Source organism: Ammospiza nelsoni, chromosome 1 (assembly GCF_027579445.1).
Source record: "Ammospiza nelsoni isolate bAmmNel1 chromosome 1, bAmmNel1.pri, whole genome shotgun sequence".
Classification (NCBI taxonomy): domain Eukaryota; kingdom Metazoa; phylum Chordata; class Aves; order Passeriformes; family Passerellidae; genus Ammospiza; species Ammospiza nelsoni.
In genome coordinates, this window is record NC_080633.1 from 52,536,826 (window position 1) to 52,563,832 (window position 27,007).

A 27,007-nucleotide genomic window follows, 5' to 3' on the forward strand; every position below is an offset into this window, starting at 1 on the left:
AAGAGGCAGCAATCTGTCTGTGCAGTGGGAATGGTACCCAACACCTGGCTTCAGACATTTGTACTTGTAAGGAAGACTGATGATCTGACATTCACTGTGACCCTTACAGCATGCCCCCTTCCCCCCACAATAATGGGGGGATATCAGCTGCATTGCTGGTATCACACCTGCGGATGCCTTTCTGAGAGGCCTTCTCTCCACATGCTTCATGTCTCTGATCACACATGGGCTGCTCACAGCTGGCACACATAGGCATCACAGATCTGATGCTCATGTGCTTGGTGGGTGTGGGAACCCAGGATATCCCTCTGGCTGTCCAGGATGGCCAAGATGCCTGCCAGGGGGCTCAGAAGCCCTGGCACGGAGCCCAAAACACCTGTGGTTTTGTTTATGACCCATGGAAGAAATTACCAACCTTATATGAAGATCAGCAAGCTACAACAGTTTAAGTAGAATAATAGTGAAGTTATCACGGGGTGAAAAAGTAGATTGTGGGGTTTCTAGAATGGGAGTTCAGGAGGCAAGATGGAGGGATCTGGGCGTGGCCAGCCTTTCTTCTTCTTCTTGGCCTCCATCTTCTGCTATGATGTTGGCACTTACTGATTGGTCTAGAGTAGAAGCTCACCATCTAACATAGGTGATAGGTACTGGAAAGTAATTGTAAACATCGTACACGTAGTTTTTAGTATAAAGACATAACACTGCTCCGGGGGCAGGCAGAATGCATGGAACTGTCCTGCTGGACAGACCTCGGCAGGACAGGAGAAAATTTTTTATAGATAAGACTCAATAAACAACCTTGAGACCAAGAACTGAAGAGCTCCAACTCATTCTTCAAGTGCTTGGGCTGGGAAAGAGACTTTTAACATCTCTCAGGGTTGCAGTGACCACCAAAAGATCCCAAGAGGTGGGTTTGTTGGAGGGAGAAGAAATCCCCTCACTTAAGCTATGAGGATCAGTTCCAATTATGAGTTTGAGGGAAGAATGAAGAGTTGTGGTTGAAGCCCTGATGGAAATTAAGCACCACTTTAGACAGATTACTGGATGAGGAACTTAGAAATATAGGTGCCCAAGAAATCTGAAATGTCAAATAGGCTTATGTGGGCATCCAGAGTCTGATCAAAACATAAGTCTTCCTTCAACCTCTCTAGGGCTTCTTTAAAGTCTAGCACCTAAGAATCTTTTTCTCTTTCTGTGTGCCCTGCTGTGCTGCAGCTCCAAGATCCCGTCCATCGCAGCGGGTGTTGTGGGAGGGCTCCTGTGCCTGGTGGTGGTGGGCCTGGGCATCGGCCTGTACCTGCGCAGACGCCACATCGTCCGGAAGCGCACGCTGCGCCGCCTGCTGCAGGAGAGGGAGGTGAGCACTGCCAGCACCCTGATCCACCTGGCCCACTGGGTCCTGCTCCTTGTGCCAGAGGATTAAAGCACCCTGCATCTGTGTCCTGCACCCTTGTAGCTCACCCATCCCCTGGGATGGGGAATCTGGCGTTGCCACACCACTCAGGAAAGGAGCGGCATGCACCTAACACCTTCCCAATCTCAAATCTGATCCCTCTGAGTATCATTTGCAAAATATTTAAGGGATTTGGATGTCTCAATCCCAAGGAAAGTCAGTTTTTGTCTGCCCAGAAAAAACTACACCTTCAGGTTGAGGTGCAATGTGTTTGCTGATCCGTACTACATTCCTGCGTAGACCTTCAGCCTCAAATCGTGTGTCCCTCCAGACAAGCCTTGGGGCTTCTCTGGCAGCTTGGGGTGCTTTTGAAAGTATTTCCCCCTTGATCCTGTGGAAAAAAAAGGAGAGGAGGGAAAGGAATTGAGGAAGTGTTTGTGTCTTGTCTTTGGTTTGGTTTTAGCACAAAAAGCCCACAAAGCCATCAAAGTGAATGGTTCACCCTGTTGGGCATGAACAAGGTTTCTGCACTGCTCTTTGTTTTTGTGTGCATTACAGCATCACCCTCTGGATACCTCATATACAGCAAAATTCCTAATCCTGTGTGGAAGCCGCTCTTTTGTGGTTAGCCCCCTTCTCTTTCTAGTCTGGTTCTAGTAAATTAGCCAATTATTTTTAACATTCTGCTAAAATCCCAATTGTAGCTTTGTTCTGTACTTGCCAGCTTTGCAGAGTCAGCTGCTAATATCCTTAAAAAAGAAAAAAAAGAAGAAAAAGATAAGCTGGCTTGTTTTTCATTGCACTATGAAACTATATTTTACATACTGCTGTATTCTGCAGTTGTGATAGTAGAGTTCAATTTCTGCTCAGCTCATATTGTACCCTCTGGACTCCTCAAAATGAGGATATTTCATCACAACTGAGAGGGTGCTGGTCCTCTAAAATCAGATTGAATCTAGCTAAATATGGTTTCATTTGAAGAAAAAGCAAAACAAATAACATGAGGAAAAAGCTGACTTATGCATCATAAAAGAATTAAATATCTTTGGAGGGCATTACTACTGTTTGCAATAAGGCTAAGATAAAATTTTGAAAAAATCAATAGGCAATTCAACATCCTTTTTTTTGAGGAAAGAACCACTGTCAGAATTTCAATTGCTGCTTGTACACTGTGTGATCTGAGGGAACCACTGGTACCCTGGGAATTTTATCCAGTTAAACAAGAGCAGACATGAAAGGTTCCAGGTGATTCTTGCCCATTATTTTAAACATTTTAATAATTTATTCACAAGTTCAAAACAAAAATAATCTCCTTTAGCATCTGTGGTAATTACATGATTTTTCATGCCATGTATTTCAAGGCTTTGAAGTCATAGCCTCCATTTGAGAAGAGGTATCCCTTCATTCTCCTTCAAAATGGCAGCTGCCACTCCATGCTTGATTTTTGGAGCAGGTATTTATTCCTGCAAGTCAGAGCAGAGCTATCCTCCCAAAAACTTCACATGGCATCAAATGTCCATAATTTTAAATGAAGGATTTATTTACTTCCCCAAAGTGTTCAACCTTCCAGACTGTGTAACCTTCTAACATTATCTTCTCTCTGCGCCAGCTTGTTGAACCACTGACACCGAGTGGAGAGGCACCAAACCAGGCTCATCTGAGAATTCTAAAGGAAACAGAATTTAAAAAGGTCAAAGTTTTAGGCTCCGGAGCTTTTGGCACTGTTTATAAGGTAAGATCATTGTTTTTCTATTCCCTTTTCATCCTGCACCCTCCTGCAGAAGCCACCCAAACAAAGCAAGAATTGGGAGCTTCAATCATTGTGTAGATTTTTTTCTTTAAACTAGATTTTACAGCATGTATCTATCCTTTGAAGGGTAGAGAGATTATTCAATCATCATTAGTTTTGTTAGAAATTGGCTAACAGGAGCAGGTTTACATAAAATGTTGCCAAAGTCATACTAATGAACCTGGAGAACAAAGATCATGACCTAAAACTTACCATAGTCAAATACACCCCACTGTAAATATTAAGAAGAAAAAGAAATGCATTGTGATTAGCTCAGTGCAAAACCATTTTTCTGTGTCATCTGGGATCTTCTTTTTATAACGTTCAATCTTTCTTTCATTAGAACTGGTTCAGATGTGTGAAAGCGTCTGCACACCTTCAGCTGTGTGGGTTGACAAGTTATTTTTTCTCTTGGTGTTTGTTTATCCTCTGTGCTTCTTCATTAAGTTCCTCCTTTTATTCAGGATATGTGTTTCAGGCTTTTCCATTAACTGTAGATTCCCATATTTCTTTATAAAGCTCTATATTCCAAATCAGGCTTCCAGCTATGATTAGGAACTTCAGGGGCACAAAAAGATGTGCACCTGCACTGCTGGGGGTTTCAGGAGCACGTCCTCCCAGTGCCACACTGCTGACCTGCCACCTAAATGGCCTCCTGACAATTCAGATGTAGAGCACTGCACCAGTGGGACACAGACTTCCCTGCCACTGCATGTGTATGGCTGGATTATTTGTACAGCACAGGTGCCATCTGGTTTTAATGAGAAAATGCTAATTTTTTTCATCCCGTGATTTATAAATTGGAAGTGGCAAGGTTTTGCATATGTAGTTGCTGTGAAGCTCTAATTAGTTAGATTTCCATCCACAAATGTTGTTCTTTATGCTTCTCTTGGGCTACTTACAGAGGCATAGTAATGAACATGTTTTTTCAAGAAAGTATGGTAGAGGTGACTGAAAAAGAAGTACCACCCCATTAACAGGAATTTGGTAATACCCACAAGACACATTTTTTTGCATACTTTTGTTGTCTGCCATGTCTTTCTATTGCTCAGAATATTTAAGTCTACTCAGAAGATGTAAAATATATATGTAACTGTGAGAATTAACCTGTTAGGTATGAGACTGAATAACCCTCTGTATTTCTTTTTGGGAGGGACTTTGGATCCCAGAAGGAGAGAAGGTTAAAATTCCTGTTGCCATTAAAGAGTTGAGAGAGGCTACATCACCAAAAGCCAACAAGGAAATACTTGATGTGAGTTTTCATGTTTGTTTTCTCAAGTTGCCAGTGGTCTGTGGATTTTCTTCTCTAACAACTAGAGGGGTTTCAGGAATTTGTGTGGGAAGAAATATTTTGCATCCTGAACTCAATTGTCCCTCTAGAAGTTCTGCACTTTGCCGCCCAGTCTGTGAAGTGCTTTTGTGTCTCTCATGAACCCAATCCCAATACAGATTTCATACTTGTGGGGTAGCACCTAAGGAGTAGTCAGGACCATACATTTACAACTACTTCTCTTTTTTTTCATTCTGATATTTCAGACCTTAAGCTGTAGCCTTCATTGTCATTATGGTGGTACAACTAAGCCAAATAACAACAGACCTAGTGATTTATGAATCCTGCAGGTTGTCATAAACTGGTTGCTTGATTAAATAGAATTAAATTAACTATAAATCCAAAATAAAATTTTAAAATGCCAGCTGTCTGATTTCTCTGCCATAGAATGCAAGAAATTATCTCACCTTATGACAGAAGCTTAGAATTTTTATTTTATTGTTTGGATAGAGCTCATAGCTTCAGAAAACAGGAGAAAATGCTGTGGGACACTGATTTAGGAGTTCATAAATGTTTGAGTTTACAATGAGTGAGCCAGAGTCCTAAATACAAAGTTTCCTGAACCTGGAGTTTATGAAAATCTTAACTAGAACCAAAGCCATGGAACATGCAGCACCCAGGATATATAAATTTGTGTACAAGGAGACTGCTGAGTGAGGAGAGGAGCACTCAGAAGTTGAGTGTAACTTCAGATTTCACATGCTGTGGTTCAGTCTTAAGCAACAAGAAGAATTTGTCTGTCTGTTTCTGTCCTGTCCCTGGTATGTCCCAAATGGACCTGTTTGTCTGGAATTGATGGTGCTGTTAATCAAGCACACAAGTCCTTCAGCCATGGGGAAAATTGTGGATTTTTTTTATTTTGGTAGGGACTGAATGTAGAAGGCTGGTTTTTTTTTTCAATCCAGCTTTGGTCAGCAAATGACACCTCAGGTAGGAAGGTTCATCTCAGATGGCTGAGGGTGGTAAAGATCTTAACAAAAAGCCCATCCTTGTAGTGAGAAGTCTCAGGATAAATGTCTGTGAACAAACCACCATTCGTGCTACTGACAATAATAAAGCTCACTGGATTTTTCAAGTCACCCTGAATAAACAGTGTTATTCCAATACATTACTCTGCTTCATCAGATTGTGTGTTATGCACCATATGATTTGATAGGCATATTGCAGCAGTGCAGAAGAACTGGTGGTCCATCTCCAAATCCATACAGGAAGCAATATCCATTTTGGTTTTAGTTTAGTTAGACTCCAGACAAGTCTCAGCCCTTCCCCAAGTCTTACCTATGTGGCCCTCATTCCTGCCCCTCCCTCCCTTCACTGACATTCCCTGCATTGGGGAGCTGGCAGAGATGCTGCTCAACTGCCTGCCCAGAGCTCTGGCCCACCACTTGCTCTTCACAGTGATGAGGAGCATAGCACAGTGTTCACAAAGGATGCTTTGGACTTAACTGCATTAAATTCCCGAAGGCACGTATCCTGGAGAAAGGGTTAGTCAACAAACCTACAGTACTTCATCCTTCCTTCAGCAGATCAAGATCACTGGACAGGGCAGTAGATGCAGGGACTGTGTGCTCTTGAGTGGTATCAAAGTGCATTCTCTTCTAAAAGAAATTTCTGTAGCAAATCCCCACATTCTCTTTCCCTTTGAATCAGGATGTTTATCAAAAAGCTCTTGCTTTTCCAATCCTATTAATTTTTAGATAATTTGGTCAGTGAAACTCTGTATTTCAGAATTAAGTTTTTGAAAAAAAATACAGAACTAGTGAAAGAAGCCAGAGGGATGACTCCAAAAGCACTTCTCAAAACAGACTTTTTGCTACACAACCAATTTTCCAAGGTCACTGGAACCTCAAAGATAATAATGTCTAATTAAAGATGATTTGTCTTACAGAATCACACTAGGTATAAAACAAGCACAGGCAAGCTCTGGCTGACTTTATTAGGGTTAATTGAGAAGGTTGTTGTTAAATACCAAGCATACTTGGAGCAGGTCAGAGCGCACCCGAAGAGATTTCCAAGATAAACAGTTGAAACAAAGACCCACTTTAATGTCTTGGGCTACTTAGAGGGACCCACAGCCACACAATAGCTCTGTTCTGCTTTCTGCAAGGAGGAGGCAGTGGCCTGTTTTGCTCTGCAGTACCAAATGCAAGAGGCAATCAGCACTTGGATGCTCTCCGAAGGCTGTGGCCCAAACGCCCACCCCGTCCCGGTGCTCAGCCCCTGGGTCAGCCCCGCGGGGGCTGTGCAGCAGATGGGCAGTGAGAACAGCTCCTGCTCTGCAGTCTTCTACCCGCCCTGACCTGCCAAAATGAATACAATATGGATCTGAATCCCAGCAGGAAGCAAGGCATCCTTCATCATTGCAATGGCTCAGTTTGGAAGCATAGGGAAATAGAGTTGTTTTAGTCTCTGCTTATGTCTGAGAATTGGATAACAAATTCGGAAGAATCTCTAACAAATTATGCCACAAATATATACAAACTGAATAGCAGATCATGTTCCTGCTTTATCTTTCCTTGAGCTAGCCCACACAATCAGTGCTATCCATGGCAGAGGGCTGTTGGTCAATGATATGCCCACATCATGAAGCAGGTTACAAGCTCTTACTAAATCTGGTGGAGATCCTATTTAACCTATCTGCCTGGAGGCCATTTTCATTCTGACGGCTCCAAAACAGGGATACCAAATGCAGAACTAGTACCTCAAAAGAGGCTGTATTACATCATGTTTTGCTTAGGCTGGCCCATTAAGCAACGACCCAGAGGCCAGAAAGTATTGCTTAAGAATTGGGGTTGCTTATTTCTTGAACATCATTGCCTTAATAACTTTGTTTAATAATAGTTCTCACCAGCTATGGAGCTATGTGACATCTATGGAACTTGCTAGATGATGAGTAAAGTGCTTTGGTATTTATTTTCTTAAGCTCTTAGAAAGAGCAGATTTTCTCTTTCCCTTGCACTATTCATGTCTTCAATATGATTTTAGGCTTTGGGGGACTGCTAGCCTGAATTGCCAAGGGGTGATTAGTAGGTGTTACTCCAGATGCTGAATCAAGATGCTGACCTGCTCACTGAATGGAAAAATTCCCATTCATTTCCCCTTGTCTTGCTTTTCAATCAAATAACTTTTAAAATATCTAAAAGTGACATACTGTAAATCAGACACAAATTTAGTTAAAGAAACCAAACAACTGCAGCTCTGTTTTTTCCCCTGGAATCCATTCTTTGAGCTGGCACTCTAGAGTGGATTTGAGTATAAATACAGATCTTAAAATTCAATCTATAAGTAGTTTTTGCATACAAAAACCATGAGATCAGGAATTTTTACTCCATGGCTATGTTAAATAATGTATTTGAACCCGCCCTTGAAGGGGTCTTTCCCTTCCCATGGAAGAACAAAAGAAGAGGAGGTATATTGGGCGCTGTAGACAGGTACCTAAAGCTACACAAGGTGTACCCATATTTGAAAAAAGAGTTTTTCACATATGTATGAAACTAAACCCCAAAATTCCAATTGACCAAAGGGTCTGTAATGCTTGGGCTCCCACATTCCAAGTACCTTTCTAGTATAATTTACATTGCTATATGACTCTAAACCAGCTTTTCCAACTGATGGCAGTATTTTCATCATTGTTACTTAAAGAAAAGCATTCAAGCTTCTAAAGCAGTGAAGTGATTATTAATCTATTTGGTTTGATATGGAATGAAGAACAACATGGTCAAGAAGAACATGGTCTCTTAAAGAATGAGACGGTCAGTCGTTTTCTAGATGACAACTTTGACTTTCTGGGTTAGTACCAACCTTGACAGGGGAGCAGAATTCTCAAAAATACTGATTTCCAATCAGTTTCATTAAAAGGTCTGTGGAGAAAAAAGCAATGCTCTTAAATTGTATTGCCCTTTCAGTTAGGTGCTCAAAATTATGAAATCCCCTCAGCTTCCAGTTGGTGTTCAATTTGGTAATTCCTCCTTGGTCTGTAAGTTTTAATCTCCCAGGATTTTATGTCCGATGTTTGCTTGGTGTACAGTAGTGAGAGACTGGTTCTTCTGTAGAATCTCAGTGATGATTTGGTGTTCAAAATCTGGAAATTCCACTAAATGGAAAATAGTCAGTCTGTAGAATGGGAAATATGTGTATTTTGCATGTGATATGAGACACAGAGTTTGCATATAGTATTTTAGCAACTTCTTGGATGACCAACTTATTTTAAACTGCCTCCAAATATTCATGTCATGCCAAGGAGAGTGTTCCACATTTCTTCTTTTGCCTTTCTTCTCAGGAAGCTTATGTGATGGCTAGTGTTGACAATCCTCATGTGTGTCGCTTGCTGGGAATCTGCCTCACTTCAACCGTTCAGCTCATCACCCAGCTGATGCCCTACGGCTGCCTCCTGGATTACATCCGGGAGCACAAGGACAACATCGGCTCTCAGTACCTCCTCAACTGGTGTGTGCAGATTGCAAAGGTAAGCACAGCTCCAGATCAGCTAAACTCAGAGGTCTGACAGCATGTAATTACCTGTCTCTGCAAATCTTTCTGTTTCGCCACCTGGATCATAGGTATCTTAAACATGGCAGTAAGCAGTTACTTTTTCTTGAACAATTTACTGTTTTCATGCTGATGAGCAAACATTAACTATTCTTCAAAATGCTTCTAAGCAGCTTAATATTATCACCTAGACATTTATGTCCAAACCAAGCACCTGGTATTGAAAGCATAATGCAATGCAAATGTGATGCAGCACAGGCAGCAGGGAAGGCAATAGAAGAATTTGCCAATTTCCATAGCAAAATGCTGTTTCCATCAGTGGATTTCTTTGGGCTAGGTCACAGGACAGTGATGTTGAATACATCTTCTTGTGTGCCTTGAAGATTTTCATGCTGAAATCTCTTAGGCCAGGGATCAAAACTGCTGACTACTGAATACCAGCTCCATCCTTGCTCAGGCTGGCTTTCACCAAAAGGCATTCAGGCACCCCAGAGCTATTCTGTAACTCACAAATGCTGACCTGGGGTCTGTAATCTAACTGCAATGGCCATAAAAGTCTTATTATCATACCTGGTACTGTTTGCCAAAGAGCAGCAGAGGAACTGCAATACAGCCTCTAGACCAATATGCTGTGTTTGGATGGTGGTTAGCTATTTGCAAATATAGAAAAACAATGCAAAATCAGCAAAAAAATAGCTGCAATTTGTTGGAGATTCATCATATGAGATGGCAGTGTCCACACAGCATGGTTGCTTTAATGCTATTTATTTCAGGAATGCTGGTCTGCAGGAAAACCACACACTTAAAAACTTATTGGTCCCTTGAGACCTTGTGTACATGCCAGGCTCGCCCAGCCATGGTTTGCTTTCAGGAAGCATGCTGAGGACCTCAGAAATGTATCCACCAAATGTCTATAGAGCACTTTTCATCTCAGTGCACCTTTTTTACATTTTGCTCCACAACAAGTGAAATCTAATTTATGTGTCCACCTGGGATGTGAGCTGCTTTTTTTTGTGACTTTTTGTGACTCTTTTGCTTTCTTGTCTAATATCAATTACTGCTCTGTCCTGGTTCCAGTCTCTTTGGAGGGTGAACTGGAGGCTAAATTTCCTTCCTCCTCCTTCTTCTTGTTAATTTTTAAGGTGGCAAAATGTATCCCCAGATGGGTCTTTGGGGCATTGCTTGCCCGAGAGGTTCTCATTCACAATTGTTTGCTTCCGTTTGATTTTTTCATGGCGGTTCAACATTTGCCCACAGCAGCTTCTACCCTCTCCAGTAATGCCTGACCTTCAACATAACTCCTTTGTGCTACTCCACTGAAGTTCTTCTCAAAGCACTCATAAATCTTATGTACAGCTTTTTCCCACCAATGTGTCTGGTATTACTACTCTGATAAAGTTTTGTCAGATTTTTGAACATTCTCTGACACTTTAAAAATTTTTTACTTTTGAGTGGAAAAAAGAATTGAAACAAATACATGTCTGGTAACTAAACAGCAGGAGGCAAGCTCCCTGGGAAGCTTATTTTCGTTACTGTTTTCACAGCTTTGAAATAAGTTTTCTTTGCATCTTTTACAAACATTATCTTTTCCTGAGGTATGGAGTCCTCTCTTCCAGGCAAGATGTTATGATAGCATAAATACTCCATGTGCAGAAACAGTGTGAAGGAACTCTTTGAACATAAGGGTCTCATGCTTAGTGATGAAAAATAGATTAAACTCCAGGCCTGCACACAATTAAAGATCGGCTGAACTTTCTAAGCTGGCAGTTCAACATTTTTGGTGTATGGTTATGCACGTGCATGAGTATTCAGCGATCAGCACCCTAAACAGCTTAGTGTGACACTGATATTCTGCCTTTCAACAGCTCTGAGTCTTATTAGCCTCTGCAGCAAGTCAATTTTAGCAGTGCATTTTTTGTCCTACTGGGGCTAGATTACGCAATTATTATTTTTTTTAAGGTAGTCTGGTTTTTGTTAGCAGCTCAGAAGTTTTTGTTCCGAGAGCTCTGCTTGCTAAAGGTCTATTTGTGTGATTCAGTGCACGCTCGTGGTGGCTCTGTGCCAGTTTGTTTGGGTGGTTTGTTTTGGCAACATTAGCAGTGCATGGGTGAAGTTCTGCTGAGGGACTTGGAAGGAGGATTCGATGGTGGTCCAGCTTAGAAGTGGGCTTAGGAATCGGGTGGAGGATGGAAGGCAATTATTCCCTCCAGTCCTTTTCCATCACATCAACACAATAATTTTGGTGCTAACTCTGTAGGTTAAAAGTATTTTTTTAATCAATTCTCTTCCTAAAAATACAAGGGCACAAGCTACCACCAGCAGAAATGCATGGACTGGGATTAATAGTACATTTTGGAAAAGATATTGTAGGAAACTTGGAAATCATGAACTTCTTGATTTCATATACCAAGAGACTGATGTTGAGGGAAAGGGGAGTAACCTCTGTGGTCAGAAACATAGCTGTTAAATTTATGCTTTAGAAGTCAAACCAGCACAATTAGTTATGTTCTTCCTTGAGAGGCAGTTGTACCAAAAAAGCACGTATGCTATGGCAAATCCAGCCTAATCATGGGAGGCAGTGAAACTGGAAGAACTTGCCTTTTTCAAAGAAGACTGGAAAATGGATGCAGCTCTGAGTTCAGACCTAGTACGAATTTTTTTTTTGTTTGTTTTCCCCCCATTTTTACCTTTGCAGTGGACTGCCTCATTGTTAGCAGGAAGAAGGCAGAGTATGCTGCCTGTAATAAACCCCAGTATGAGCAACATTGAATAGTTGTCTAAATACCCTCTGCAGGGTTTGTGTGTGTACCTAACGGCAGGGGGTAGTTACTCTGTATTGTGCTCTACTGAACTCATTGGGTTTGCACAAGTGCAGCCGAAAGAAGACTTTGTCTCTTTATTTGTAAGTTCCATCCTGATTTTGTATTTCTTGAACTAAGTCCCAAAGGAACCAGATGCCCTGCTACTAACTACTCTACCCACTACTGCGTCTTTTTCCTTCATCACTCCACCAGTGCCTGGACCCACAAGAAGGTTCCTGCGGGATAATAGTAACAGTCAATAATGTTGCAATAGTAACCCTCATCCTCCCCCTGCAATAAACATCACCTAAATGGAGAGTGCGGTGGGATAACTCACCAGGTGTTTATGGTGGTGTCTGTGGTTACCACAGAGCAGCTGAGGTTTGGTGACTTGAGTGTACCTGTGAGAGCTGACCAGCAGTGTGTTACATTGCAGGGAATGAACTACCTGGAGGAACGGCGCCTGGTGCACCGTGACCTTGCTGCCAGGAACGTCCTTGTCAAGACCCCTCAGCATGTGAAAATCACGGACTTCGGGCTGGCAAAGCTGCTCGGGGCAGATGAGAAGGAATATCATGCTGAGGGAGGCAAGGTAAAGCATGCTGCACAATGAACTACTGCTCATTTGCTGGTGTTTGTGCTTGCACACAAGCCTCAGACAAAGAGGGGAGGAAAAAGAGAGTGTGTTTTTCAAAGCTCTCAGCTGCCATCCCAGCATGCTGCCTTTGAAGCCTGTGGAAGTCCTCTGAAATCAGCCAAAGCAGCATCAGGCCAGTGGGACTGCAGTGGGAGCGGAGGTAGCAGAGCAGCAAATGCTTTTGAAATTCCCACCCAGAATGTCTGGGAAAATTCATCAGTGTAGCCAACACCAATAAGACTGTGCAGTTTATAAAGAGAAAGGGAATGTTGTATATTTATTGCAGAAGAAATACCCGTCAGACTTGGTTCAACACACTTTTGTGTTGTACTGCGCGCTGATGGAGAGAACGTGTCCTGCTGAGAAATTAAAGAGAAGCTGCTTGCAAATATTGCAGAGGCCATAAATTGAAACCATATGAGTGTAGATCAGTCATGTAGCCTAAGACTGGATTTGTGTCCTTTTCTGATAGAAGGCTAAAAAGTAGTTATTTGACTGTTAAAAATACTGTAAAACTGTTCAGTAAGAGATATTTTTGATACACCTACTATTCCACGTTTCCAGATTCTTTACAACATATGAAAATAATAAAGGGGAACTCAAAAGTTGCCTGTTCTACCATTCAGATACTTCTCTTGGCTGTTTTCATTTTTTTTTCCTTCTGCAACCAAGCTATTGATTTACACACCACCTGGTGGTAAATATTCCTGATAAATTTTGGGTCAGCCTCTTAAGGATTCTTTGTGAATTTTCCTAGGTTCCTATTAAATGGATGGCATTGGAGTCAATTTTACACCGGATTTACACTCATCAAAGTGATGTTTGGAGTTATGGTGAGTTTAAAAGCAGTTACAATAATTGCAGATGGATTGGAAAATTTCATTATTTGCTGGTGACTCAATACTGGCCTTTTTACTTGGCATTGTGAGAAGAACAAGAGATCAAATATATAAACACAGTGCCCAAATCACCTATTCAACAAAGTAAAATCCCCATGAAACTGCATGTGAGTGAGGTGTAAGATGTTTCACAGAATATGCTTTGGGTAATCAGCCCTCCCCTGAAAAGGGCCACAGGTAGGAGACTCTGGTCTATTTGCTGAAGTTCTGTTAGAGTTTTTCTTCAGCAGCTTCACAGGAAATATAATTGAGCTGGCAATAAAGATGGATAACAAGGAGGATTTAAAATCACGGGCCACACTATCAGTTGGTGTCAATCAGTGTAACTCTGCTGAGGCCAAAAATGCTCATGCTGTCCTGGTAATGGGAGGACAATGCTAAAAGGGAAGCAGTGTGATAACCTCCTTAGAGAATTTATTTTGTATTTGGTATAGTTCATAAAGCCAGCTTGAAAGAAAGGAGCAGAAAGGAAACTTTTCAAAGCAACCTATTGCAAAATTTCCCCCATGGGCTCTTATATTCCTGGAAAATATTTAATGCAGATGGTCAGATCCTACGTCCTTTTTGAAACAGTACGGCCTCTGGTCTTCTTAATCCATTTATGTATCTTGGTATCCAAAATCTTGTTTTGTATCCTAAGCTACTGGACAATCACAACAGCTACATCACAAGAGTCCATGGTATGTCAGCAAATGATGCTTAGGCAGATGGTTTACACGTCTTTCAAAAACTGCTTTTGCTCGTCTCCAGAGAGATTGTTTTCAAACAAAAAGAGAACTTCCATTTTTAAAACCACTTGCTGTGTTGGAGTTGGGAGACAGTAACCTGCATTTCCTTTCTGTGGGGCCAGGAAGCCTGTAGAATGTTCAACACTGATATATTAGCTGAGATTAAGAAAAAAAAAAAGGAAAAAAGCAAAACCTTAAATGGAAGCAGGATTATTTCTAAGTGTTATATATAATCTCTTTATAAAATCATGGCAGAAAATGGTTTCTCAGGTTGGAGTTCTGGCAAAACAGTGCTTCCCGGGGACCCCTCTCTGCTTTCTACTTCTCCACACCTATGCAGAGCAGTCCAGCTCCTGACTGTTTCTTTCATGATCTTCTCTTCCCACCCTGCAGGTGTGACAGTTTGGGAGCTGATGACATTTGGCTCCAAGCCATATGAAGGGATCCCTGCCAGTGAGATCTCCTCCGTGCTGGAGAAGGGCGAGCGTTTGCCGCAGCCGCCCATCTGCACCATCGACGTGTACATGATCATGGTCAAATGTGAGTTCACACCTGGGCTTGTGGCTGCTCACAAGCTGAGCTGAATAAGTAACTCAGTTGCATTTTATACTGTGCTCCTGGTAATGGCAGGGTTCATACAGAAACAGGGTTGTATGAGAGTGGTGACACCAGAATGTCCCACACCCTGAGCTTTACCTAGGAGCATGGGATGTGGCTTCATGAATCACTCTCACTCATTCAACCAACTAAGGGTTTTTTCACCACTCACACCACTGACTGATAATGTCAATTATTTTAAACCTATATGGTCAGGGACTAAAAATGAGCATAACACCAACCATTTTGCCTGATACTCTGGTTTTGTATGCCTAGGAAATAAAATCAGCACTGCCTTCTCCTCCAGGCTCCCCCTTGGATCATTAATGTGCTTCCCACTGCAAGCACACAGGTGGATTATTACTAAAGGACTGTCTGGAGTTGCAGGCACAATCATAATGTTAGATACACATGAGGATTCAGCCTTCCTTTTCAAACTTCTTCCTCGTTTTTGGCTGATCTCTTTTTGGCATGCAGCAGTTGCAGTATAGTAGCTCAAGAGCACAGAGTTTCTGAAGCAGTTTTTGGCTGCTTTAGGACATGTCAAAGGGCTTCTGAACCTCAAACCCCCTTTCCATCTACATCATACTAAATGTCAGATTACAACCTGGCTTCCTGCACATCTCTAGACTATGACTGCCACATCCCTGCTCACTGCTGTGAAGATGTGATAAGCAGCCCACTAGGTGGCATTTAAGACCTTCTCAGTGGAGCAACATGTACCTGTTCCTGAAACAGGAGCCAGGCTGCCAAGAACACTCCATAGTGCAGCACTTTTGGGGAATCCTAGAGCACACACATATTGCTGTGGTGGGACAAGCATCACACTAGGTGAGCCTGAGTCTGTGCTCAGCAGGGCAACAGGAACTGCATCCAGAAGTGTGCACCTAGCCTGGGAGGTGCCCAGACCCCAAAGCAATGTCCTAGAAACTCTTCCTCAGAGATTCTGACCCCTACTGACACCTCAGCCCCTATCTTTCCTTAGGGTCAGTCCAGAGGTAGAAAGGGGCATTTTGCCAGGCACCTAATCTGGTACTTGTGGCTTGTAAAACACAGCCAATGGAGTGTTCCCATCCTTTCCATGCCATTACACTGAATTTAAATGCAAGAGTGTGAGGATCTGGGGGCTGAGCCTTCCTCCTGGCACAGGACTCAGTTGCACATGTTTTGCTGCTCTGGTCACCTCATGTTTGCAGGCTACAGTGCAGACCCAATTGAAGCTGTGCCATTTTATCTAAAGGAATTCAGGATTCCCTGTCACCTCTTTTATAATCAGAAAGTAAAAACTGAAATGTTCAAAGTAATTGCAAAATTATTACTAATTTTTAAATTTAAAAACTGGCATTTAAATATAGGCAACTTAGAGAGAAAGTCAGAAACAGTAGATTCTACTCCTGCAAGAACAGCGAACTCCCAAACACTCAGTTTTGTCTAATAGCAAGAAGCATTTCTTTTTGAATTAGTGGGGAACGATATTTCTAGCACGGTAAAAAGTCACTGGAAATAATGAGATTTTGTCTGACATGGATCTTTGTCTAATGCAGATTTCAGAAGGCATATCACCACTTCATTTTCCCATTAATATAGATAGGCTGTTTCTTCCGAGTTCCTCTAGACATACTAATCTTGACCTTTATTATTGTTAATTTTAAACACAAGAGTCTCAGATCAGCTCATCTGTTAGTTGATTAGAGAAAATGTGGGTTTCCTAACTAATATCACATGTAAAACCTCCAGTATCTCTATTTGAAATCTCTTCTAGCATTGATCCAAACTAAGCTGTAAGGACTTACTTTTGTTGAAGTCAGTTTACTAATTAAATACAGCTTAGTTGCAGTAATCTTTCAATATGTCTCCAGTGAGGATGTTTTGTATTTTAGAAGACATCTGGTACAGAGGGAGGCTTCTGCTGAAAGCTTCCCAGGACTTCATGAAGCAGTCCAGTGACTGTCAGACAGCCAAATCCTGGTGCCTCTGCAGGCACCCACCAGTGTTAGTTTGATTCCTCTCCTTCAAGAGCTTTTTTCAAAGCAATCTAATTGGGATTATCCCTCAGGTGGGACCCACCTGCCCACGTGGATACAGACCTGAAGTTTTTCCAATATGGTGTTTTATTTCTGTCTTCCCAAAACTGCCAAGATCTGCATTTTAAATGTTGAAATTCACACCTGTGGCTGCTGAATTAACTTTTTATGGTGGTCCCTTAGGTGTACCTCCTTTCTTTGTTCCACACATGGCACTGCTTTTTTGCTGTTATATTTTATTTGAAACTCTGTGTTTGATCACCCAGACAATTTTGTTTGTGCATTGCTTTTCCTGCAGGCTGGATGATCGATGCAGACAGCCGTCCCAAGTTCCGTGAGCTGATAGCTGAATTCTCAAAAATGGCCCGTGACCCTCCACGCTATCTTGTTATACAGGTACTAACCACACTGGTGGGAAGAGCTCTGATGGGCATTTCATCTGAGGCCCAAAGTAGTACACATGAGTAGTAATGCACATGAGAACATATGATATGGATAACTGAAGGTCAGATTTATTGTTGCTTTCCAGGTTTTAACTCATTCAACTAGAGCCACAAACAAAATGTCAAGACTGGTCACTATTTTCTTAGTACTGGTCTCAGTCTAGGACCAGAAACAGTCCATGAGAGGAGAACAGAGTTTGATCCTCTTCAAAATGCAGTTATCTTACAGCACATAGACTGAGATTGCAGGTCTAGGTTCCCCTAAACTCTAGGTAAATTTGGTTAAATGCACAGATCGCTGAATGAGCTATTTACTTAAACATTGGACTTGCCCTGTGGGTCCCTTCCAACTCAGAATATCCTGTGAATCAATGAATCAAGATTTTGCATCTTGTGCCCCTTGTTAAATTACTTTGTCTCAGAGAGAAGGGGAGAATGAGGGCTTGAAAGGAGTCTGCAAGTCTCATCTCATGCTGACTTTTTCAACAGGGAGATGATAGGATGCACCTGCCCAGCCCTACGGACTCCAAGTTCTATCGCACCCTGATGGAGGAGGAGGACATGGAGGACATAGTGGATGCAGATGAGTACCTCGTGCCACACCAGGGCTTTTTCAACAGCCCTTCAACGTCTCGCACTCCTCTCTTGAGTTCATTGGTATGAAAATTTTCCACTTTGGAAACATGACATGAAATTTTATGAGTGAACTGCTTCTCATAATGTCTGTATTTTCTTTCTCTGTCTTTTAAGAGTGCTACCAGCAACAACTCTGCTACAACCTGCATTGACAGGAACGGGGTAAGTGGAATGACCTTTAATAATGGAGTAAATCCTCCTATGTGGATCAGCTTCTACAAATCAGTCCCTTTAATATTGTTTTTCTCTACTTTCATCCTAGCAGGGGCACCCTGTGCGGGAAGACAGCTTTGTCCAGAGGTATAGCTCAGACCCAACAGGAGCTTTCTTGGAGGACAGCTTAGATGACAGCTTCCTACCAGCCCCAGGTGAGTACTTTTCCTGTTTTTCCATCCCATGGCCACTCATTCACAAGCCTTTTGCTTGCAAATATAATAATTTTCCTTCCTTTTCTGTAGAAATGAAGCAATTCAAATGCTTTCTATCTTTTTGGCTCAGTAAATGGGAGTTGAAAAGTGTTCACATACCATTTTCCTAGCCTTTATCTGTCTGCTTCTAACCGTTTCTCATTTCAGTTCCCTCATGAGCCAGATTCCTTATGTTAACCACGGGTGCCATCTAGGCAGGGAGTTAGCATGTGTGGTTATAAGTTTAAAGCTTTCTACTTGAGAAAATAGCCTCTAAAAATTTTGGTTTCTTTTTTTTTTTTTTTTTTGCCATTTCACCAATATAAAGTGCTTTAAGGCTGTTTCATCGCTTTCAGAACTTAATCCACAGAAGGCAGTTCATGGTTTCACGTGGACTTACAGTGTAGGCGGCCAGAGAGAGAGCCAGTGAGCACTGAGGGAGATGGGGCTGGATAATGCAGTGATGATGCTTTGTGTCCTTAAAAAATCCCAACCAAGAATATGACATAGCTAAAAAGGGTGAAAGGCCCTGTGAGGAATAGCACTGACGTGAAACGTGGAGTCACTGTTACTGCCAGTCCTGTATTTTCTAGGCATTTTCCTCATCTCTAAACATTTTTTCCAGGGAAACAGCTTCTGGCAGCTAACCTCCTAAACTGCCATTTCAGAACACTATCTGGGACACAGCCACCCATGCACCACTAAAATCAGCAGTAGCTATCTCACTGTCTCATGGTCCAAGCCATCTTTCTGCTGGTTGGCAAACAAAACTCTTGAAGGTGAACCTCAGGGCAGCATGTTTGGTGCCCCAGAGTGGCAGTCCCTGCCTTTGGCTCTTTTCCACTCTGGGAAATTCAGAGACGTGCAATGTGCAAAGACCAAGTGGCAGCTGGGTTGAAACTAAATGTCAAGTGACACAAATGTCTGCATTAATTTTATATCTTCCTTTTCATTCCTTTTCATTTTAATTTTCTTTTTATTCTAGAGTATGTAAACCAATTGGTGCCCAAGAAAGCATCTGCCTCAGCAGTCCAGAATCCAATCTACAACAACTTCTCTCTCACAGCAAACTCAAAGGTCCCCACAGACTCCAGCTACCAGAATTCACACAGCACAGCTGTGGACAACCCTGAGTATCTCAACACCAACCAGTCTCCCCTGACCAAGACAGTCTTTGAGAGCTCTCCCTACTGGATCCAGGCAGGCAACCACCAAATAAACCTGGACAATCCTGACTACCAGCAGGACTTCTTACCGAAGGAAACCAAATCTAATGGTCTCTTGAAAGTTCCTGCAGCAGAAAACCCAGAGTACTTGAGGGTAGCAGCCCCAAAAAGTGAATACATTGAAGCCTCAGCATGACCATAGAGAATTTCTTCTTGCAGCAAGGCAAGCTGGATAAGTGAACTGTTGACTGCTGCAAGAGTGGACTCTGGCTCAGAGCAAATGGCAACCACAATGCATCAAAAAGCACCTCTGCTTTTCATCATGGGGCTTGGAAACTGCAAAGCCTGTCTGATGGTAGTTTGGGTCTTTCCTTGCCCATTTCCATGTAATAACTGAGGCCCATAGCCTGTGTTCAGATGCATGTTGGGATGGAGCAGGATCTTCCTGGACTGAAGAAATATGGATGCATTCCTTTAATTTTCAAATGGTAGCATGGTAAAAAGCCACTCTGGGATGAACTCGAGAACTGTACACATTGTACAGTCAAATTCCTTTCTACATTCTGTATTTTTATAAATGTTTCTAACAGAAGTTTTGGATCTTTTACAAGATCAGATGCTTGTACTGCTCGTCTGCTAAGTGTTGCTCAGATCACCAGCAGGGAAAAGAATTATGTTCCAAATCTCCTGGAACTGAAACTGTTATTCCAAACCACCAGATTTTTACAAGTTGGCTCCATATACTGCCTTTTGGCCCAAAGGTGAGAAGTGCATCTGAGGGACGTATGGGCGATTGTGCCCAGGGCAGTATGGAGTGGATTGGTCTGGGGAAAACTAGCACAAGGAGCAAAATGGCACAATGCATCACCTGCTGACCACTACTGCCACAAACTGACAAGAGGAACACGCCTCCAAGTCACCTATACATGATTATAAAGTGCTCACTAGTCTGTTTTCTGATGGTCAAACCCAAGACTTTTTTTTGTTCTGATCCCTTATGCAGCTGTCAAGTTGTCAAAATGCCTTTCTTCTTCCACAAAACTGTTAAAGATGTTGCCGTAACTGAAAAATGAAGTGTCAGATAATGTTTAACAGACTTCAATTAAATGTCAAGGAAATGCAAATAGTGGCAAATTGGAGCACTCACAAGACAGACTGGAAGAACTATACTAAATTAAACTTGACTAAGGCAAGAAATACAGGTAGTTCTGGCCAAGCAGCTTTATTTCCCATTTTAAAGGGACTCAAAGCAGAAATAATTTTCCCTTATACATTTGGCAAAGAAAAAGGGTACTATCTAAGTAGTACATTTCACTCACTTCAAGGCAAAATACTACCAATTGTTGGTAGTAGGCTGGGGCTGGTTAAATGTCCCTTTGGAGTTACTATTCTGTCAATGCAGGAGGAACAGTGAGAATGAATTAAGGAAAGAAAGAATAATCTAGAGTGATGGAAAATATTATCTCCCTCTTCTGAAGCACAGGGTTACCTACTTCTTCTCTGAAATATGCAGCAACATCTTCTGGTTATTAGTGTGGTACAGGCAGGCAAGACAAGGCTAAGATCTTGGCTTGACAGTATAAATCAGTCACAGCAGCAAAAGCAGCTACTCTTTCCAGTGATCCATAAAATCATTCCATCACTAACATTTCTTATGAATGTAGGAGGAATAAAGTGCCTAAAGTGTGAATTTAGTCAGTCCTTTAGATGCATCCCACCAGCAGCTTGGCAGTGCTATTTTAATCAAATCACTAGATCTGAAAGTAAATTCTCATTTGGGGACAACGGCTCTTAACTAGTTGAATGTTGGCAACTTGCTTGAGGGTAGCATAAGCAGCTGACTTGGAGAGGATCTGTAGCCTATATTAAGTAGCAAGAAATACCCATATTTATGCTGTTGCTGTGTTTAGAATACATCATAATGTGTTTCAGTTTAGGTATTCCATCTGAAGTCCAGGATCAAGCAGCAAATGCTTAGACCACTGTTTTTACAGAATTACAGAGGAAAGGAGACCTTCAGTCATGTGAAATGAGCCCTTTTTTAAGTGACATGCATTAGCATTTGTATGTGTACAGCTCATGGGTCCCACTACAGTACAGGGTGAAGTGGCATGTTGGGTCAGAATCCAGAGATTGTACCATTTGGTAGATGTGTCTCACCATGACCAAGTCCCAGACACAGCAGTGTGGAAGATGCAATGTTTGACTTGGATTATCAATGGCTTTTATTTAAAACAGTAACCAAAATTCAGTTCCCACGTCCAATTAGCAGCAGATTTCTCCTTGCATTCCTGGGAGCAGATTTGTTGGGCTGCTCTCACAAGTGTGTAACATGTGCACACACAGGCAGTGATGCTTTTCCCCACCCACTGCCCTGGCAGAAATGTACATAAGACTAAAAAAAGTTCTTAACAGAATTCACAGATAATTTTTCAATTTGCTGAAGATGTTATGTCTCCAAGCAGAACACTAGAAAATCACATAGTGCATATTCTCCCACAGAATCTTTCAAACACTACTGCACAAAGGAATTTACTGATTTTAATCTGTTTAATCTGTTAGCTAAAACAAGAAAACCACTGAGAAATGGCATTATGTATCACCAGCATTATGTAGCATGAAGAGAGATTAATGCCTACCCTTTTAAAACAATTCAGGAGGGATTCAGTAGCAGTTCATTGCTAGCAACAAGGAGATTAATCTAAAAATTAAGCAATCTAAGTTTGAAAGACTCTCTCTTTGATGTTTTTGATGAAAAAAGTAGGAAAGATGATGTAGGACCACAAACTCTTGATACAAATGTAGATTCCAGACTGGCGGGATCAACTCTATTGTGAAGTATTTCTGGTAAATGGCATCTTGTAAGCCATGATTTGTAAGCTGGCAGCTCAGTAATGATTCAAAAGCCAGCAAAACATAAAAACTAGGTAGTGCCTGCAGGGGCAGATACAGTGGCACTGGGAGCAGATGGGACTGTGCAGCGATGACTGTGGCTGGAAGCACAGGTGCTGTGCAGGCTGATGCTCACAGGTAACAGATAATAGCAATATAACAAATCATTTCCACCAGGATTGGGAAAAAAAAACCAACAACAAAACACAAATAAGCAGCAGAAATGCCCTGGTTTACCCATTGCAGCTCACTGAACATCAAACAGCAAGGAGACCCCAGCAGGTTGTGTGTGCTTATACAGGAGACCATGGTTAAGCAGCATAAATCAACGTCCAGAAATAACTTGAAAGGTCAGCTGAAGGTGTGGGTAGAAAAGGCTGATTTTAAAGACACAGCTAAATAGGGAAATGTAGCATACCAAAGCCTCTTCTGAAAGCTGACAGTCTTACCACTAGAGAAAGATAAAATTTCCCTTTTTACTGCATTTCTCATGGAAGACCAAATAAAACACTCACAAATCATTCCTTAGCATCTCTCATAAAGCTGTAGTTATTACAGAACTCCTTTTGCAATAATAATTTAGGACTTTTAATAACTTCTAAGTGTATGAAAATGTAAGTTAAGAGTCTTCATCTTACTTTGATGTTTTCCAGTGACGGTGTGCAGTGTCAGCACACTTGATTTCATTGTGGGCCTTGGGTTGTTTTCTTCTGCTGCAAAGGGAATTGTTCTGGGAAATTTTCTTCATGTTGCAATAGATTTTGTCAAGTAAATTCATCCAGAGGCCAGGGGCTTGCTACTGTTCCCAGCTGACAGTCACCACTGAAGTAAGCTTTTTTAGAGAGAGCAGTTGGAAGATGGTGATTTCTGGAATGCCTCAGGGTGATGCCCCATCACACCAACCTCACCAGGACTTGAAGCCTGCCCTAGCATTAGGAAATGAGGTCCTGTGGTTTGTTTGACAGGAAGGGACTTGTATAGGGAGAGTAATGCCAGGAAAGGGCTGCAGCTGACCAGTCCATACCTGAGAGAGCTGCTGAGTTTGCACAGGGACATCACTGAGCCCACTGGCTGTTCTGCAGGTACAGGTGCTGCTGTCCCTGAACCCAGCGTGATGTGAAGGGGGCTGCAGAGATTGCTTGTGCCAAAACCAATGTACATGGCATTTTTACTACGGGGGGGTATCTCTTCTCTTCCCTGGGGGACGTAGTTAGGGTTACAACAATGTCACAGGACCCCAAACAGATAGAAGAAATCCCATCTCAAGGTGCCTGGGGTATTATTGGTCTGTCTGCGTGTGCTCCAGTGTGTCAAGAAGAAACTTTGCATTTCCAGACAAGCGCTCATTTTTCACATTCAGGGTTCCACATTTTCTGTTAGTATGACCACTGCCTGTCAAATAAGCAGCCATTGTTTCCCTCAAAGTTTCTCTATGAGAAAACACTTGAATCAGGACAAAGTATGAAAATGTACCTTTGTCCTCCTTCTTGGTGGAAACCGTATACTCATGAAATGTCAGACTCTGTGTATAACACTTAGCAAGACTGCTTTGTAATGTTTTATCACCACTGATTCAAATTTTTATATTGGGACCCCATTTTCTAGCTCTCTTCTTATAAGTGTCCCCTCTTTGTTCTGACATACAACTTTCAAGAAGCCTTTTTAAATAATTAAAAAAAAAAAAAGAAAAAAGTTTATACAAAAGAAAAACTTGACACCTTCAAGTAGCTTATCAAATGGGCTGAATTAGGACCAAAGATGTAATGTCTTGTTTTCTTGCTTTAAAGGAATAAGGTATTGATCACCACTTCCACAGCCTCTTTTTATAGAGAAGAGCTACAGAGCTGCACTCTTCATTGGGGCAGGGTCAGACCTCCACTGAGCAAAGAGAGCTTGGCAGGAGGGTGAGGCCTGTCCCTAGAAAACCAAACTGAATATCAGGACCATGTATCATTTCAGGGCCAAACCTACAACCTCTACTCTGTATTGCACTTAATGCAATATCTAAACAGAGACCAAGAAAAAAGAAGCAAATAAATTATATTTTGGCTCAGTATCAGGAAAAAATTACGATGATGTGAAGATGAGGCATGATAAAATAACTTCTTTGTGTGAGGAAGTGTGTAGGCAGGCAGTGAGACTTTAAAACAGTAACACTTTTGGTTATGTATTACTTCAATTATGCAGGGGAGTTGAAATCACAGAGCTTCCATGATATGCTTTGCTTTCTGCCATGTCTCCTGCCTATGTCTGATGTCTGTTGTAGGCAGATCACCACCTCTATCACCATGGCCGTGTGGACTGAGAATTTTGGGTTGGTGCAAGCCCTTCTTTTTATGTAGGGAGAGAAAAGTGCAGCCCTAGTTGGCTGTCCCACAGTTAGTGGTCAAGCTAAGCCCTCAAAAGCCTCCAAAACTGGGTTTCCCAAGGGAAAAAATTGGCAACTGAAGACCTACCTGGCAAAAGACACAGCACTTGTTGCACTGATGAAGTCAGCATTCACAATGCTGAACCCCTTCAGCCAAGATTTGGGACTGGTGCTTCATCAACTTTGCTGTCATCTTCTAACATGGTGCAGATGGGGCAGCACAGGTCCTATGGTCTCTATCTCTCACTTTGAAGTAATGGATTTTTCTGATTAATAAGGTGAAAACCAGAAATCAAAAATGCCTCTAACAACTGTACTGGTAGAAGGTGTTGTTCCTACACAGCCAACACAGTACATCATTTCCAGTCAGGCTGGAATTTATCCAGACTCTTCTTACCTCCCATAAGCTAGCTGGAGAGCATGCATTTGCAACCACCATCAATGTTATCTTCATGTTTTATTAAAGGGAATAATCAAAGTAGTTGTCTACAATGGTAGAAGGCTTGGCTCACATACCTACATTCCCTTTTTAATCCTACATTCCTAATAGTATTCTCCTTGAAATAATTGGGATGTTGAAATTGATTACACTGAGAGTATAAAACAAGGCTAATGTTGAGTGATTTTTGAAAATCCCTCACAATAATCAGAGATCCTATGGATCCACTGCCCATTTTAGGCTGCTTTGTACTGATGCAATCAACCGAATATAAGGTATGATGACTTGGTTTTAATAAACTATCAAGCAATATATCCACAGATACAGATGGTACCCTCAGAACATTGTAAAGTTACTCAACTATGAAAGCACTATTTGTAAAATAAGAAACTCTTGACTTTTATATGGTTTAATGGTTTATACTGTTGATCAAAGATTGTTTGTATATGAGCGATGAAAAAATGAGGTGTATATTATTCATTTTAATTGTTTTTAATTTTTGGAGGACTTTTATTGTAATATACTGTTGTATTTGGGGGGAACAAAAAGCAGTGGCTAGCTTGTAGCTTGTAGCCAGAGGAGAACTCACAGTAAGGGTTCTTTATTGATGGACTTAGATATTTTTTTTCTGGTAAAATTTGTCACCTTGAGGATTTATCCAGAGCTTAGTGAAGCTATTTACAGCACTCTTTCCTCTCTTCAAGACTCTTTGGCTCTCTGCATGCACAGTGCTGAAGTTTCATAATATGAGCAATAATACAGGCAGCCCTTGTGACCAGTGGAAGTGCAATATGAAAGCCCAGGTGCTGCTTATCAGGGCCTAAAAAAAGCTGCTCTTTTATGTGTCAGGTTCCCACTTCACTTCCATGACAAGAGCAGAAGCAGAGTGAAAGCAATCTCTCAAAGGCTGATCCATGTGGCATATGAAGCCATAGTGTTGGCCATTTCCAAAGCCAAGGCAAAATAAAGTCTCAACCAGAGTCACACTGATGACTTGAATTGTTGTACTATACAAGGCAGGAAGAGAAATTCTCTTAGCAAAGGCTGAGCCAAATGAAGCCCCAGTGTACCCTGACTATGGTGTGTAATATCCAACTGGTGGAACATGTGGCTGACAAAGATTAAAGGAATTGCAGGGTCTTCAACATAACAGAGCAAAATACATTGCCAGACAGTAAAGAAGAGAGGAGCTGGAACTGTCAGTATGCACTCAGCCTGGATAGGTCCCTGGTATCACAATTTGTAAATGAAATAATTTTTTTCTTTATAGATTAATTTTGTACACAGAAAAAAAAAAAGAAAAAGCCACAATAGCACCTTTCTCATTTTCATCTTTTCATCCAGACCCTTCCAGTACATAGGCTGCATGTTTTACCAGCTCAACCTATTTTATGCAGAAATTATGTAGTCTTAATCTTCATATTACTGGTTCTCAAAAATGTCTAATGCGTATTAATGCATGATATTTTTATTTTAATAAAAGTAATTAAATAAATATTTGCTCTCTCTGCACATTATTTCCTTCCCCCCTGCTTTGAAATCAGCTGGCTTGGTAAGATTCTAGTTAAGTTAGTATTGCTCTGAAGAAGAATAATTAGTATCAAGAAGGAAATTGAAATATACATTGTACATCTATGCACCTCCTCTGAAGATCAGAAAGCAACTTGTAGATTTAAAAGTCCTTATCAGACAGGAAACTGCTGTTGTCTGTATCTGACAGAGGCAGAGCAATGCCTCTGCATTTACCCCAGAGGGATTAGGACCCTGACTTGCTAAATCCCACTTTCAAAGCACCAAAAGAGAGGAACTTAAAATGAAGAATGATATAAGTATAAAAAAGTGTGGGTGTTTGGGAAGGATGAGCATTCAGAAATTCCACTGAGTTCAGTGCAGTCAACTTCAAATAAACAGAGAAGTGACAGAGGGTGCAAGAATAGAAGACAGCCAAAGAAACACAGCTGCAGTTTAAC

At 41.6% G+C, this 27,007-nt stretch overlaps 1 protein-coding gene across 2 annotated transcripts in view; it reads left to right on the plus strand.

The window, feature by feature from the left end:
* Positions 1-26,532, plus strand: part of EGFR (epidermal growth factor receptor) — a 157,318-nt gene extending 130,786 nt beyond the window's left edge. Inside the window, exons 17-28 of one of the 2 annotated variants that reach the window (XM_059482203.1) lie at positions 1,216-1,357; positions 3,003-3,125; positions 4,336-4,434; positions 8,792-8,977; positions 12,238-12,393; positions 13,196-13,271; positions 14,459-14,605; positions 16,985-17,082; positions 17,619-17,786; positions 17,880-17,927; positions 18,028-18,133; positions 19,158-26,532. In XM_059482203.1, coding sequence (XP_059338186.1) covers positions 1,216-1,357; positions 3,003-3,125; positions 4,336-4,434; positions 8,792-8,977; positions 12,238-12,393; positions 13,196-13,271; positions 14,459-14,605; positions 16,985-17,082; positions 17,619-17,786; positions 17,880-17,927; positions 18,028-18,133; positions 19,158-19,534 — 1,726 coding nt within the window. In that variant the 3' untranslated portion in view covers positions 19,535-26,532. The remainder of the gene's footprint in view (positions 1-1,215; positions 1,358-3,002; positions 3,126-4,335; positions 4,435-8,791; positions 8,978-12,237; positions 12,394-13,195; positions 13,272-14,458; positions 14,606-16,984; positions 17,083-17,618; positions 17,787-17,879; positions 17,928-18,027; positions 18,134-19,157) is intronic. The other variant, XM_059482213.1, reaches the window with a different exon arrangement.
* The last annotated feature ends 475 nt before the right edge of the window (positions 26,533-27,007 follow it).